This window comes from Prenolepis imparis, unplaced genomic scaffold (assembly GCF_030444845.1).
Source record: "Prenolepis imparis isolate NDT839.2.m4 unplaced genomic scaffold, iyPreImpa1.0 SCAF_4, whole genome shotgun sequence".
Taxonomy (NCBI): domain Eukaryota; kingdom Metazoa; phylum Arthropoda; class Insecta; order Hymenoptera; family Formicidae; genus Prenolepis; species Prenolepis imparis.
Genome location: NW_028141162.1, coordinates 14932843 through 14950239, shown reverse-complemented (window position 1 = coordinate 14950239; position 17397 = coordinate 14932843). Strand labels below are relative to the sequence as shown.

Genomic DNA, 17397 nt, shown 5'->3' with positions numbered 1-17397 from the left:
AATTTCCTTTTTTGAGAAAACACATCAATGTTTTAAAAATCTAATATTATATCAAAATGCATTTTGTAAATCGCCGTGTATATTTCTCTTATATTGAAAACAAACAAAATATGTTACGAAACCCATATTTCCTTTCCGCCCATACAAAGGAAATGCATACTAAAACAAATTCACGCGAAACTCTGAGGAATTGTGCGAAATTTCTTTCTCTGAAGATCTGCTGTTAAAGGATTAAAGACGGTCGATTTTCAAGCTCCAGAGTTAAAGGTGTCACTACTTTTTTTTTACAGCAACCAGCATACTTCTATCTTCATAACCGCGTCGAACAAATACTGCGTTATTGCTTCCCTTTATTCTCTCTAGGAACTTAAAATGCGCTCGACGAGTTCAGATATGGACAAAGCGAAAAATGCCGGTGGCAAGTTTGCGCCCCAATAGTTTCCTCCCATCTAGCTGTTTCAGAAGCTTTATTTTCGCCGGTCGCGGATTACCGGGGAACATAACTGCGTATCAATGACTCTATTAGCGAAAGCAAAAACGGCGCCTCTGGCTGTTATAACAGGGATGAAGGGGGGGATTTAGAATTTAGATCTTCGCGGCCTCGTTGGTTGCCATAAATTTCATGTTGCGCTTAAAAGCAGATCGCAACACACTCCCGTAATCTCTTTTCTTCGGGTTAAGCCCGTACCGTGCACCGGGGACGGCTCTATCGCGCAATCTATTTCCGAGTTAATTACCGGCGAAATAAAGAAGTAGGTCGGATTGTCCTACAATGGGGTAACGGAATACCGGCGCGCGGGAAAATTGCGATAACGAGCCGCCGAATTTAATTCGAGTCCGACTCTCTCCGGGAACGCAAACATTCGCAACATTTTTTTTTTTACGATCGTGGGCGTAATAATTAAATGCAGTAATTAACTGTACCTTTGTATTCAACATTTTTACATGCGCGCTTCGAGAAACTGCGTGCGTACAACTTTTTCCACTAATTTCGAATATATAAGTGTTTACACAGAAAAAAATACCTACGTACATACAGGTTCGCTTTAATGGAATGGAGGTTTTTCCGTTTCAATTTCGAGAATAAAAACTTATCCTTTTTCTGAGTGCATAAAAGAGCCAGTAGTTCTCTCCATTATTTTTCTCAAATATCAAAACGTGCGTTCATATTGCAACAAAGTCTATCTGCTCCAATGAAAAGATTGATATAAAATTCATTCTCATAGAAATAAATTCCTTTGTATTATTCCATCTCCGAGTGAATCTCGTATTAATCTTCCTCCGAGGAATAACACGGGTGCATTTATCACGGCGAAAAAAAAAATAGCGCGAGATAAGCGCGACAAGTAAATCTCGCGTGCTTTGTGCTGCGCTCCGCAGGAGATTGTCCTGCGCCTTTCGAGCTGAATAAATTGCATTCACCTACCGTGATCTTCAAGTCCCGCGGGTCGCATGTGTCGTATCGCCTGCTGAAACGGAGCACCGTGTGCGTCTTGTTCTCGTAACCCAGTAACAGCCGGTAATCCTGGCTCGAATCCATCTGCGGATCCCTGCTGGTGTCCTTCACGTGCCGATCCTGGAAACACAAGCGACGACTTGACGTTAGAATCCGTGCCAGCGGCGCTATAAAGTATAATGCATCGTCGCGAAATCTCCGAGAAGTCAGATCGATCGTTGCGGTCGAGACATTTTCTCGAAAAGAGAGAAAAGAGATTCGTTAGAATTGAAAAAAAATTTTTTTCGCGCTCGGAATATCTTTTTATCATTGTATAAATTTTTCAGCACGCGATTTTTGACGTGAGCGCAAAATGAGAAGATACAAAAATGCACTGCCAATAATTCTCGAGTTTTTATTATGAGGAAGTAATATATCGACAATATCGGATATTCCAATATTGAAGCTTCATAACGAATGGATTAATATTGCTTGACATATATTCGACGAATATTCGTCGAAAATTTTAATATCGGATGACGTGTCGCGTCATCCGATGCACATATATACATATATATAGACGGAACATTACACTTTACTTAACGAATCGCGAACGCTGTAGTTCATCGACACTCGCAGTCGGTCAATTCTTTTTTTCCTTTCAATCCTAGAAGATGACGACTTGCTTCGACGAGCAAGCAAGACTGCTCTTCCTCGACTGATAGGCGGAAACGCGTCATAGCCGGTATGATTATTTCATCCTGTATTAAATTTATCCGACTCGTTACCGTTAACAGTTAACCGACTGATTATATATGATAAATGAATAGACCGAGCACAGAGATAGTTTGCTCACGACCAATAGAGTCGTGTTTACAACCCGTCTCATTCTGTTCTCGCGCGCGAATGACGCGAAATTGGATATATTTCTCTTGCAATAATAATAATCGATCTCCTCTCGACGGTCGTGAGACCCGGCGTTCGCGCTTTCCCATGCGTGACTATTCGCATTTACAGTTAGCCGACATGGAGGACTGGGTCCTGCGATCTCTCGCGTGAAAATATTAATTTATTATCCCAGGCATGATGCCCGCCGGCAAACACATAGAGCTGCATTTTCTCTTTCTTTTTCCTCCCTTTCTCTTAGCTAATTCGCTCCACTTTTCACTCGCTACGATTAACGCACTCTAAGCTTCGGCCTGGCTAACTTGACATTTAAATCGCCAAGTTCTTTTTTTCGTGATTTATATGCCGTATCACCACTGAAATTACAGTGCCAACAATTTTTTTTCTTTTATTTTTATTTTTTTCTCCTCCTCCTTTACGTGTAAAAAGAGCGGCCTAAGTTTTTCGCTTCTACTCATAGTAGCCATTTTTTCTAATTTAGCGATGCAATGTGAATCTATCTTGATCGTCGACTTTTAGATTTATTTTTCTCGGGATTTAATAATGCGAACATTCTTTGTCTTGATCTATCGCACACTTAGGAGAGAAAAACCTCTCTAAGCCGATATATGAAGTACAAGTAGTTTAAACGTTTACTGCAAAATTTTATGCAGATATATTATCTCGCGAGATTGAACAAAACTAAACGCCGCTGCCAAGAAAAAGCGCCAGTCGAAAGGCAGAATTATCGATACAACGCGAATTATAAAAATATTCCACCAGATTATTATTTTAAATCAGAATTTTACGAGACGGCGTACTATGCTTTTGACATGCTCGACTACAAGAAGTCTTGGAATGCCTCTTAAAAAGTGCCGGCAAGAAGATGCGATAAAGAACCTCGCTTCTATTCCGCCATAAATTTGGACATTATAAAATTGGATGGATAAGCCTCGTAAAATATCGATTATTATTGCGTTTAAAGAACGGAATGAAAAATAAATCACTAAAGCGCCTTACGCTTCAAGTATTTTCACTCTTCCGCACTCCCAATAATAAAGAAGGAGCAAACTGCTGAATAATCCGAAAATGCTGAATAATAATCGGTGCGCTGAATAATCGGATACAGCGGTGACTTTAAATTTTTGCTAATTTCCTAACGCTCGGTCGCTTTGTTCCGAATACTATCGGTCCCCTTTTTATCGCGAGGCGCATCAATTTCTTGCACGATACCGATATTAGAATGCCATTCTATCGTCTTACAAAGAAACGGCCGTCGCCAGGGCAAAAACGAGCGTCGCGCCTGCTTCGCCTTTTCCCTTCGCCGATCGAGTTTCTCGTTCGCTACGACGATCGTCGAACCGAAACGACTATGCAGCACAAAGGGCGCTGAATGCTGAAAGTTAAGGCAAATTTACACGGTGGACTCTCGACGATGTAGAGATTCGAAGGAATCACTTGAAAATTGAAATAAATCGTGTAAATTCGATTTTTTACGGAAGATGATTCCGTCCGTTATTGGACGATAAAATAAACAACGTCGTTCTCCATCGTTATCATTCGCTTTGGGCTTTGGATATCGGAGTAAATCGTGGAAAAAAAAAAAAAAAAGTAAACTGCAGGATTTTATTTCCGAACTGATACTGTAGACTGTAGACTATTATTTGCATAAGATGCTGGATGTTGTGCGATTTTCTCGAACGAGCTTCTTTATTGGACTGATATCACACGCAATAACAATACAAATTGCGAGTTTCGCGTTCGAAGTGAGAAATTACAGAGTTATGAAACGCGAGATGAGAGAGTTGAAAGTTGGAAGTTGAGAACTCGGAGCTCTCTGAGAGAGTTTAGAGAACCGACAGTTTACTCAGTCGAGAATTGAGAGTTTATAGTTGACGTTTTAGATGTGTACAAACTCTCTCGACATATCTACGTGTACGTTCATGTACTCTTATAGTACAGAGTGTAATATATATAATTGAATTATTATACAAATTGTGTATACAGAAAAAAGTCTGTATATGCGCCGCGTTCTTTCTCTCGCGCTTTTTTCTTTTTTAAGTAGCGAATACCCGCGTCGGATCAGCCGCGGAATCGGGTAGCCCACTTTTGGCGCGATACACATTCGGGCGCAAAAAAAAAAAAAAAAAAAAAAAAAAAAAAAAGAAACGCGTTCGTCCAATTTATTTTGGATGATTCATCCGTGATAATCATCGGGAGCGAAGCGTGTAAATTCGCCTTTAGTTAGGCGATTGCGAGCGAGCGCGTTCTGGGGATTTCTCTCGGGTTCCCTTAAAGGGCCAAAGACAAGTTTTTCTGGCGAGATTCCGTGCCGTCGCCTCGATATATAATTATCGCGGCACGGCTGCTCCTTCGGAAAGAAGAAGAAGAAGCGCGCCGACGCCTTTCGGGGCGACTTTCGAAGCCATTGTTCCATTGTGAGGATCACCCCCTTCCTCCTCCCCCTCCCGCCACCCTCCGGCCTTGCGCGGCTTTATTAAAATTTCATTTAGCCGCGTACCTGCGCGTGCTGCGTGATTCCCGACGAGTCACGCGTGTTATGTCGCTCTTCCACCCGGTGGGTACCGGACACCCCTCCTCGCACACACATCTTTGTCCCTCACCTCCTCGCTCTGTTTCTTTTTCCTCCGACTGATGTTCTCACCTGGGGCCCGGCCAACGCGTCGTCTTTGAGGCAGTCAAAATACGCGAAGGAAGAGAGAAAGAATAGGAACGGCTACGTCGACTCGCGTTAACTTCAGCGAAACTATCTCTCAGCGGAAAGAAAGAAGGAAGAATGAGAATAAAATTAAAGCACCGTGTCTACGATAAACTAGGTATTTCGAACGGTTCCCGCGAAATTTCGACTATTATTAAATAATTAAATTTATTTGTCACATATATAGAAATATTAATTTTGACACATATTTGAATTGATAAAGTATTAATCAAGATTTATATTTGAATATCGTGAATTTTATACGAAATCAGCGAATGATCATTTAAATAAAATAAAATATTATTATATAAAATTATTTTATATCTCTCAATTAGATGTACATAAAGCATGATATTTATATGCCTATTTTTTATTTTTACAAAAATGGAATTAATTATTAGTCTCTGGCTGTTAAGTCATTTTTACTTCATCGTTAATTTTATGCGACTACATTTTTATGATCAGAGTAATTCATTCATATTTTCGGCTCGCTTATGGCCGTGTGTTTCGTGCAGTCCAAGTTCTTTTCGTGGTGCGACTGCCTGCGGACAGTATGCGGTTACTCAAAGGTAAGAAGACCGTCTCTCTGACGAAGGATTCGAATTCTTGCACGAGAAAGGGCTTTACCACCGGCGACGACAAGGCTTTGAACCTTAGACGAGATGGTATTGCCCTCCCCCCAAATTCGACGTTCTGATGAAAAATGGAAAGAGAGACGCATGCGTCCATATAGTTAGATGCCTCTCGTATCGTAGCCATGTTATCGAGACATACTTTATCACGACAAGCATAACGAGGAGGAAATATATACTTTATCTCTAGAAAATTCGCGAATCGAGAAGCCACTGTGACACGGTTCGGAGCTTTTACAGCGATGACGGAATATATGTATTCCTATTCAGAGTATATACAAATAATACCGTCACATTAATTTGAAAAATTCTCGACTTGATCTTTTCTTAATAAAAATATATTACGCAAGTATCGAGTTCGATATTAATTCAATAACGTCTTAAATTTCACCTCACCTCTTATTATTGCGAAATTCCGCGGCTCGCCGTGGCGGAATTTCCTCGCGAGCAAAAAATTCCTTGCGACATCGTCTCACCGGAACCGCGAATCGCATTATCATCGACTGCGCTGTGAAAAATTACACGGGAAGAAACGAAGAGAGCCGAACGGTGTCTTCTCTTAGACGTCGCAACACGCGCGAATTCGCGCGAAACGATGGAGTAATAAATAATTTGCGGACCTGTCTCTCTCTCTCTCTCGCAAGCGCGTAACTTCTGCAATTTCCGTCCTGCCGTCAGAAGCGGAAAACATATTTTTTCCACCCCCTCCTCCTTGCCCGAAGACTCTTTCCGCCCGCGATCACTTTTCCAAGACATGAGCGATCGAAAAGTCAGACCTCCCACCTGCGAGTCTCCGCTGCACTTCTCCTCCGATATATTCCACTATCTTCCTCCCGATTTCCGTCAACCCTCCTTCGACACTCTCGCTTACCAGCCTTTCAACCCTTCTCTTTTTCCATCGAGTATCGCACGATCAACATGCTTCGTCAATTTTGCGAGAGCACGAAGCTATCGCGCGTAGATCCTGAACATTATTTTTAGTCGGCACAATCTTATATTAAGTATAAAAAAAAATATTAAAAACTATTCATACATTCCGAAAATTAATCGCGTTTACAAAAAAAAAATAATTTTTACTTTTGACATTTCTTTTGCCAATTTTTCTTCGACGATGGAGCATGGATATCCTGTAGAGCCTGTTCTCGGTTTCGAGGATTTATTTTTCTTTTATTACGCATTTATACGTCACCTTCGCGAAAACACGCCACGCAATCGGGATGAACTCTCTCTCTCTCGAGCTAGTTACGTTGCCCGAAATTGCTTGTTATTTGCGATTGGTCCTCGTACGTTCGTCACGACGCGAATCCGTGGTCGACGACCGATAAAAGGAAATCGGATCGGGACACGTACGGCAGTAAACTCGCGCAATGTACGGTTCTCCATTTCACATTGGACGTGCACGGGGGATGCGAATTTTCAGCCGTAACAGCGAAGTGGTGACAGCGATGGCATTTCTCTTTTCTCTTTCTCTCCCCCTTCCTCTATCTTTCTCTCTTTCGCGTGATAGTTTTTCCGGAAACAGAAACGCATTCAGTTGCAATGCATCCTATGGTCGTCCTATGGTATCCAAAGTTTAAGAAAATTTGGACAAGGAAAAATACTTTAAATTATATTTCGAATTTTGAAAATTCTCTTGAATAAAAAAAAATAAAAAATATATTTCCGATATTGTTATCGCGCTATGAAAGAATTTTAATAAGCCTCAGTTACATTCAAAATCAATATTCGAATAATTAATTTTGCCTTCATACTTTTCATATACCATAATTACATGAAATAAAAATAATAATATATAAGATAATAAAATAATGATAATAATAAAACGATGATAATAATAATAACAAAGATACGCCGGCTAGCTATGCTTTATGATATCGGCTATTGATATTCATACAACCGGATTAGTCTGTAATCGTCAAACATCAGTGACATCAACAGGCATTACGGCATCCAATTACGTCGCTTTGTGCATACTGGGAGCTTTGTTTCCGCGAATGTCCGTCTTTCCGTTCTATCAAGCACATCATGCAAGCGTGCGATCAATGCGTTACAGAGAGAAAGAGAGACAGAGAGATGTACATAGATAGATAGATAGATAGACAGAGAGAGAGAGAGAGAGAGGGACCATATTCTATCCCACATAGGCCCACGCTGGCGCGCACGTACGCATTCAGTAACCGATTCCGCATACCGGACAATTATAGCAATTATGCCGATCCAATTCACCGCGCGCATTAATACTCCGCCGTGATGTCGCCGATATCGAAGCGTCCCGCTGCGCCGATCAAACGATGCCTCGCGCGAATCGCACACGAGCTTGCGAACTACATGAACCTACAGCTGACTCTCGTCTCACGACGCGCACAATGAAAGAGAAACAAATCACATTAATCAATATTGCTTTAAGAATTCTCTTTCGTCATACTATGTAGCTAAAGATAGCGTATAATCGGTGTAATTAGACGCGCATAGGTCTAATTTCTCAATTCAACAACAACAAATATGTATAATTTTTTAATTATGTTCCAGTTGGTTGTTAAGTAACTAAACTGTATAGTTAAGAGAAATTATATCGTCGTAGAAAATATGCTCAATCAAAGCAAGATATTGTTCGTAACAATTCGCACGTTTATTGTCTCGACAATTAAAGTTACTCGAAGCGGAAGACTGTTAAAACGAGCTTAAGTGCAGCTTAAAATGCAGAGCGGCAAGGCCGTATATAAAAGCACGAAACGCAGCACGAGAGCACACGAGCCCGGGTCACACAATCACGACCGCCAAACCTTCGTGCTACCTTCCCATGGTTACTCCCGCACTGTATGACTACCCCGAGATCCTGTGCACGTTAAGGAATTATGCCAATTATGGGCGCTCCAATTCGCCGTCTAGTGACAGCTTCTAATAACGAATAATGACGGTCCGGGGGTAAAATAAATTTCCCTGAAAATTGCGCGAATCAGTAGTAAACTGCCCCGATCGTCGTCGATGTCGATCGCACACGCGAAGGACGGACACGATTCTATTCTTCCAGCAACATAACGACCATAATTAAACCGCGAATACCGCGGCAGAAAATCGACCACGGTACATAAAATGGTCTTCCGTCTCGAGGATATTAATTTTTCAAAAACTCGACTTTTAAATCGGTTTTTACTCCGAATGATTGGTCTTTCGTGTCTTAAAAGAGTGTATAATTTTTCGTCTTTTATACAATTTCAATCATTATTAATATATATGTATATCTATTTATTCCAATTATATATTGATAACATCTATAAAAATCCTTGGAAAAATTAATATATATTGCAATTCGAGAGTTCGCTTCAATACTTTTTCTTTTCCTATTAACCAATAAAACTACTACTTCATTCGGCAAATACGCAAGTTCGATAAGTAGTGCTCGATGAAGAAGAAAAAAAAATTCTTTTGCCGAAAGGAAATTGATCGCGCTTTGTTAGCGCAAACAATCGCGCTCGAAAATCGCCCAGGATTTCATTATCGTGGCAGTTGACGGCGGGAAAGAGCAAACGCTCGCGCGCGCGCGCTCGTGTACCTCTTCAGCATTCAAAAGTAATCCGAAGTCCGGAGGGCAGTGTAAATTGCTTTTCACGGCGTGAGGCTGCGGACGGCGAAGGATCGAAAGATCGGCGCCGCCGACTCCTTTGAGTGATGTGCAAATAGTCTCCCCTCTTTCACGCGTCCTTCCCTCTTTTTCTCTCGCCCTTCGCGCGGACTTGGCATCAATGATTGCGGCTCCCACAAGGAGATAATCCTGATTCGAGTACCCGGTTCTTCGAGAGATAACTCGGAGCCAGGCTCTCGCCAGGAGTTGCCGTTATACGCGAGAGATATTTCAATGTGTTGATGATACAATCGAGAACGACGGAAACATTTAAGATTGACCGAACCTTTTATTTATATGCATTTCGCATATAAATCGAATTTTTAACGTATATAATGTATTAAATTATAATGCACCGGCAGAAAAGTTCTTTTATCACGCATATTCTTGCAGTAAATCTTAGACGAAGGAGATGTAGTCGAAAGGCGCACGGTCGGAAGAATCGACGAGATATATTTAGAATAAATATTTTATTCAAGAAGTGCCATATTATACTTCGAAATTCCAAGTAGAGCGACTTTAGACCATTCCGGCGAAGGAAAACAATTACCGATACGCGAGATAAGCAGAAAATTTCATGAATATCAAAAAGCGCGTGGCTGCAAATTTCATTCGGATACATTCGCGCATGAAAATGTAAGAATGCGCTATTTATTGGAATACTCGATCAACTTCTCGTCTTGGTTTTTTTGTGTTTCATAAAATCGAGATATATAAAATAAATTTTAATTAAAAAATATTCATATATTTGGGTAAACGATTAATGATCGTGAAAAATAAATGTGAATATTAATATCGTAAACGTCTCTCCCACAATGTCAGAGAAAAAAATTTGCGAATCTTTAAAAAGAGCGCAATTCTCAACAGAGATGTAGTATTTTGCACGTGGTGCGTTTTTAGAGTCCGCAAAATCGAAATGCGTGTGACTCTTTGAAAGGTTCCGTGCAGAGGTATAAAAAATATATAAAGGATGAAAACATGCGGAGCCAACGTATACATCGTTTTTATCTTCCGCGCTACAGTTGATTCCCGGCAACAACGTTCATCGATACCGCACTCGGCAAACCGCGTCACGCTCCGCGGACGCAAAGTGCACATTCAACCGAACGCATGCACGCGAACCCCGTCCTCTCGCCACTAAAAAGCCATCGGATCGCGCGTAGCGATTCAAGAATACGAGCGTAAAATGATTTCGGATCGATTCATTCGACCTTTGCTATAAACTCTACAAGCGAGAAATATATATCCTTAATAAAAGAAAAAACCGCAATGCGGTTATTCTACTTCCTATAAATCATCCCTGCAGCTGGTGATTAAGATGTGATCGATTGACAAATCTATTTTCTTATATAAGTGAGGCGTTCATAAAATTTATACTTTTGCCTATAAAGGAAAGAATGAAGTGGTTGAAATTGTGGATTCACATGTAGAAAAAGACTAATAAATGTGCACAGTTTCAACCACTCATTCTTTTCTTTATAAGCCTTTTTTTTAAAGATATACTAATTTTATGAACGACTCTCGTATAATAACTATATATAATAATAAAAATAATAATAAATATATATAATAAAAATAATATATAAATATATATAAAAAATGTTAAAATTATATATATTTTTAGAGCGTATCGCCCCAGTCTCGCGAAGAAATGAAAACGCGGTATCGGAAAAACGACACCGAATGTGCCAATGCTCAGAGTTTCCGACCTTCGACCTTCCAATCTGCGCCCAATCCCGGACGTACAATATAACATGGCCTTTATGTTTTCCACGTCGCGTATTGTTCGCGTCGCGCTCGGCCTTCCCACAAGGAAAGAATGAAAGGAGAGAAAGAGAGAAAGTCTCCCCGGTCGTCGCGACGCCGTGCCGCGACTCGCCTCGAAAGAAGTCATCAGCGCGCGATGCCATTATTCTTCCCGCCCCGTGCAGCCACTTTTTCTGGATCGCGCGAGTCGATCCCGGGGCATGCAACGCCCTCGCGCTTTCCCACCGCGCGCGGCTGCATTAATCACGAGACACCGGGGATATTATCGCGGCAATGCGAAACGTCCGTCATTCCCGGCCGCCCGTATCCTTTTTTCCACCCCCTTTATTCTCCCTCCGTACGCTATTCTGAGAGCGCTCCGAACCGTAATGCGCGTTGCTCTCTCCTCTCGCGACTTTATTCTTTTTGCACATAGCTCACCACGTGCTCCACCACGTTAACGACCACCATCGCTCGGTGTAGCTTATACAGCGGAGACACATGAAACGCGCGATGCATTTAGCAAATCCTTCTTAGAGAACTTAGGATAATAAAATCACGATAAATCACATAGTTTCAAACGTATTGGACCTGTCAGATTTGACCTCGGCAGATTTATTAACATCAGCGAGAGTTGGAGATTTATTAACATCGGAGTTTCATTTATATCATTTTCAAAGTGAATGAATCGATTATTGCGTACGTCTTATTCAATAAATCAAATGAAACGATAAAAATCATGTTTCCTTCAATTAGATTATGTGTTCTCGTATAATAAATTTTTCATAAGTGAAATCTTACATTCGAGGATCTATATTAAATGCAAGTTTAAGTACGAGCTAAAATGCAGACACGGGATATGTAATAGAATATGCAATTGAATTCTAAAATAATGAATTCTAAAATAATAGTACTCAGTTGCACAGTCGTAAAGTTGACTCGTGCGAAGCAATAAATATATATAAGAAAAAAAATATAATCTCGAATCACCGAAAAGTATCTACCATATGTAGTGCATGTCATCTCTTATCGATTTTATTTCTCATTGAAATTTGCAGAACATGCATCCGCGAGATAAACCAAAGGCTTATCGTGACAAAAAAGTTTCACCAATAGAATAGCCAATCGGCAAGATCTTATTACTTTACTGCCCCCCACAAATTGTTCGGGCACGCGGCGATATCTCACGCTTCGCATCTAGTGACGGAAGAGAAATTTGGGAGACCCCCCTTTTCAATCGTAAATCGCTTTTCTATGTCGCTTCGTATCGAGGGTACACTTAAACAGAGGTTATCAACACAATATATCCAACGTGCGTGTATGTGTATGTGCTGTTACGAATATCACTCGATGTACTTTAACCAAAATCCTCCATATTTTCTGGTTTTATTAAAATTAATTTATAATTCGTAAATATTTTATCGCGTGATTTTTGCAATAATTTTTCGAGTGTAAATATTAAAATTTTTTTTTACGTTCACACAAATTTTTATTTATTTTATGTATAGCAATTATAATATTTTTTGTTTGATTTTTTAATAATTGCAATTTAAAATAAATAATTTCTTTGTATAAGAATATCTAAAGAATATTATTCAACATTTAATTTTTTTTTAATATCGACATAACAGCCAAAAAAAGCACTTAATACATCACTTTCAGAGAGATTTATATGCTTATACAAAGCTACCAGTTTCATAATTTTGCAGACATCTGTACCGTTCCGATGCGTATCAGTCGAGAACGTAATAAATTCGTTTACCTGTCACTCTCTGAAACTTCATTCGATAGAATCGACGACGAGTTTCCCCGTTTATTCTGTCGGATGGAGAAGTTACGAATGAATTAGAGCGAATCGGCCCCTTCGACTTTTCAATTCCGACAAGCCAGCGTCACTTTTTCCTACCGCGCCAGCTCTCCCTCGTTTTAATCCGCAGTCTCTATCGATATTGGATATAACACGTAGGTGACACGCTCTCATCGTATCCGTAATAACAAAAAATGCGAGAATGGCAAAAAGGATTATAGAAAAAAAAGGCGTCTAATATATTACACCTACTGTTAGCACGAAGCGACTTTTACTCTTAACGCAATATCAGCATAAATAAAATGTAATTATAGAATCAAAATTCTTTTATAGAAGAGGATTTGCCTATTTATATAGAATAATAATTCTATTTTTATACATTATACAAATTGTATTCATCATTTCCAATTATTTTTATTAATACTATTTTTACGACTTTAGAGAAACTCGTTTTTCCCCATTATTTCACAAATATTACTACAAACTATCGATTTTTGAAATAAGTATCATGTTTTAAAGCAATTACGGAATCGTATCGCTCTCGTTTGTATGGTATTCGATATGGAAGCAGTAAAAATATCAACGATACCCTTTTAAATTAAAACAACCTTGGTCTGCGGTAGGCAAACAAAAAAAAAGCCCAGGGTATATCATTCGTCATTCAACCGGACCGATGCCGGGTAGATACGATTTTATTCGAAACCGGTATCGCGCAGCAACATCATAACGACATGAGCGAGACCTTACAAATTAAGTAGCGTGCTCATGAAGGAAACGGGTCTGCGGTGGGCGGTGAAAAATCCGGGAGCCATCTCACTCTCTTCTTCTCTGCCACCCATCAAGAGAGAGATCTCTGATGCTCCCGCGGGGCGAGCGCCACCCGCATCAGATAATATTGTAATTGATGATAAACATTTACGGGAGCGTTTTGTAACACAGAAAACATATTTGGATCATTGTGCGCAATCGTATAACCGCGCGGGGCAGATTATGAATTCAAGGGGCCCGGCCCGGGCCCCAAGAGGCATTGTCTGGTATGGCCCTCTCATCTCCATAACGGGTCTCTCATCTGCTCCCTTCCCTCCCGTCCTTCTGCCCTGCCCACTGCCCTTGTATTCTCCCTCCTCCCTTCATCGCCATCGTACCAAGACGTACCTTAAAACTTCCAACTCGCCCTTCCAATGGTGATGGCATCTCGCTGTGCGACCGAGCCCTACCCTTCTCACTCCCTCTCCCTTCGTCCTTCCTGCTCGAAATCTCTCGAGCTACCGCTCGAATGTGATCGCGTTGCTCTTTGTGGGTCCAAGACTCGATCCCGATCGCCCGATTGTTTTCTCTTCGACCGTGCGGCTTAAATCCGAAGAGATACGCGAGGCCCCCTCATTGTGCGTGCGTAACTGCATGTTAAACGTGCAGACGATATTAATCCTTTCGACTCGAAGTCGCTTATGCGAGAGATTTACAAAGGAGAACTGAAATAGGTTGTAAATCTCTTGGAGTCTCGTGAATAAAAATTACGAGCTCATCGCGCTTATTTTATTTTTCTATCTTCGAAACACTTCCTTTATACAAGTGTAGATAAATTTTCTATTATATCATCTAAATTGCAGTACACTCACTCTATCCGGGGGGAAACTCTTCGCGTATTTTCCGCCGCTATATTTCCCTCGAATTACTCTCACGAGGATCTCGCGACACCGTATCGTATCAGTTCCTCGCGCCGTCGTTTACGTTTTCACGGCCGCTGAGCCGGATCTCGCGTGTTTTGTGTGTGTATGTGTGTTTGTGTGTGTGTGTGTGCACGCGCGCGCGTGACGGGGCCGCCACTACTAATATTTATCCTCCAAGTGACACCGGAGAACGCGTCCTTCGACAGGACACTTTTATTTTCCTGTCGCGACGCGAGGTCGTGTCCCAGGGTGGCCGCGGGCTCGTCCGCCTCAAATTGCTTCGACGGATGCAGCGACTCGAGCCGGCTAAATAAAATACAAGCGACCTCGTTGCCGAGAAAAAGAGCCCTCTCTCCGTATAACTCATCGAAAAGTAAATCTGCGCTTTCTGCTTTTTCCTGTGCTCTGTCATCATCGAAAGATCATTTCGAGCAAAAACAAACCTATCATGAGATACAATGATATCGTACGAACACAAAAGTTAATGATCGAAAAAAAACGGAAAGGATAATCAAAGTGGTAAAGAACGATCCTATTGCATTCGTTCTTATTTCTTTCTAAAACGCCATTCATATATACAATACTATGTTTTTTTCTCTTACTTTTTCTATGAAGAATTTATATTTAAAATATTTTGTAATATATTTTTTATGTATTTATTAATTTTTATTTTTTGTATGTTTTGTCTTTTATACAGATATATTACAAAATAAATTTTAAATTGAGAATTAAGTAAAATTATTTTGATTACTATTATTATCGTAATTTTTTAAAGTATCAGATTAATTTGTTATTAAGGCAAATGTGTAAACACCTGCACAGTCCAAAAATTATAGAATAATTTGCGATATGAGAAATAAATAAATTTAAGAAAATAATAAATATGATAAAAAGAAAAATACCAGATAAATTGATTAAATACAAGTAGAATATCAGCAAGAATTTTATGAAACATAACAGAGATCTCTCGAGATGTAGTTTATATTTTCCCTTTACCTGGGTAAAATACCTCGAATCTTTTTCCCGCGCTCTGATCGCTCTCTCGATTTTTGTTAGAAAAAAAGGACCCAGCTCCGCGGGTCGAGGGTTAATCGACTCGTGGACGGTGGTCCTCAGAGGCGTTTGGACGATCGCGACAAATGTTTCAATCTTACTCGTCGCTGGACGATGGTATCGTCGCGAGCTATCGCGCGGCGTGATCTCCGACGGGTCGGTCGTATAATCCTCAACCAAGATCTGGGATTTCTCCGCTTTTTTACGACAAGCCCGCTCTTTTGACACTCGCCGGTGTGTCGCGACCGCGTTGACGCCTTCGTGTGGCAGGACGTGTATATATCCCGAGAAACATAAAAGCGGGGAAAACGAGGGAGATCCCGTTGGTTCTTTCACACACGTCCTCCTCTACCCCTTTCCGCTCTATTCTTGCCGTGAACCGACGCTGGTGGTGCATTCGTCGGATTAAAGGACTTGTGCTCGTCGTGGCAGACCAGAAATAAGATTAATTCCCCTCCCCTAGCGGTTTAAATAGCTCGCGGCCGTGTGGTTTACTGCGACAACTGTTCCCTCTAATACAGTATAATTCGTGTAGAACAGGTTGAATATTTTTTATTCGTCGAGCAGTAGGCATTATCGCGTCATTCCGGAAATTATTATTCATGCTAGCACTTGTTTTATCCATTGTTTCAGCGGAGTCGGCGAGATTCAGTGAATCACGTTTCAATGAATTCATATGTATGTAGGTACATACATATTTCTTTTTATCGTATTTATTTTCATAAATTTAATTATTTCTCATATCGCAAATTATTCCATAATTTCTGAAATCGCGTTAGCATGTGCTAAGTGCTTATACATTTGTCTTAATAATAAATTAATCTGAAATACTTCACAGAATTACAACAATAATAATAATAAAATAATTTCACTCGATTCTTAATTTAAAGTTTTTAATAAATTTTGTATATATTTATTAATTTTTTGAAGGTTTTTTCTTCTCTCTCCTATAAAAAATTAATTAACGAATGAAATTCGTCAGACATGATCGATAGAATTTTATCAAGTATTCAACAAACAAGTGCTGCGTGCTTTCTTATCATAAATTTTAATAATAATCCCATTTTAATAGTTTGGATTTATTTTAATTACAACTTGATCCCGTACTAATTAATACCCGCTGCGTGAGGTTACCGCAAGGATCCGCCGCGTATACCGTATCCAGGAGCAGCAGCAGCCTGTGCCGGAGGTCCCATCGCGGGACGTTGCTTAAGCAAGCCCCGTACGTTATTAATAAATTACTATACACCCGGGACGTTAATTACCGGCGCAGCCTCCGCGCACAGACAGGCATCCGGAAGAGAGAGAGAGAGAGAGAGAGAGAGAGAGAGGGAGGGAGAGGGAGAGAGAGCAGAGAAGGATTACAATTCCTAATTACTCGCGCGCCAGGCGTCGCTCGTTCGCGATTAGAAAATGACGACGCGAATCACGCGAAAAAATCGGCGAGCGAGGCGAGGTGCTCAATTATTCATCGTATTTCACCATAATTGATGCCCGTTGTTGTAAATTGAGGACGCGGAAATGCCGAAGCGAAAATTGCACGTGTGCAATAAATCTGCGTAATAAATGTGGCAAGATAGAGAGAGAGAGAACGAGAAAGAAAGAATGGTTATTATGCTCTAGGGTAAAATTTTTCCCAAACAGCTAAATTAGAACAAGAGATACGTAATGTAACAACTAGTAATGTGTTATAGATAACGTTAAAAAAAATTAACCGTTCGTTATCCTGCATCAAGAAAAAATGTGTCTGATATTTGTCACTATAATTGCATACTAAAAAATAATTACAATAATAATAATTAGTAATAATAACCTTATATATAGTTGA

The 17397-nt window shown here is 40.4% G+C and overlaps 1 protein-coding gene across 3 annotated transcripts in view; it reads right to left on the bottom strand.

Moving 5' to 3' along the window:
• The window catches only part of Olf413 (DBH like monooxygenase olf413), a 263489-nt gene that overhangs the window by 53088 nt on the left and 193004 nt on the right, over window positions 1–17397 (bottom strand). For all 3 annotated transcript variants that reach the window (XM_083035221.1, XM_083035222.1, XM_083035223.1), the window contains one exon: window positions 1427–1576. In XM_083035221.1, coding sequence (XP_082891347.1) covers window positions 1427–1576 — 150 coding nt within the window. The remainder of the gene's footprint in view (window positions 1–1426; window positions 1577–17397) is intronic.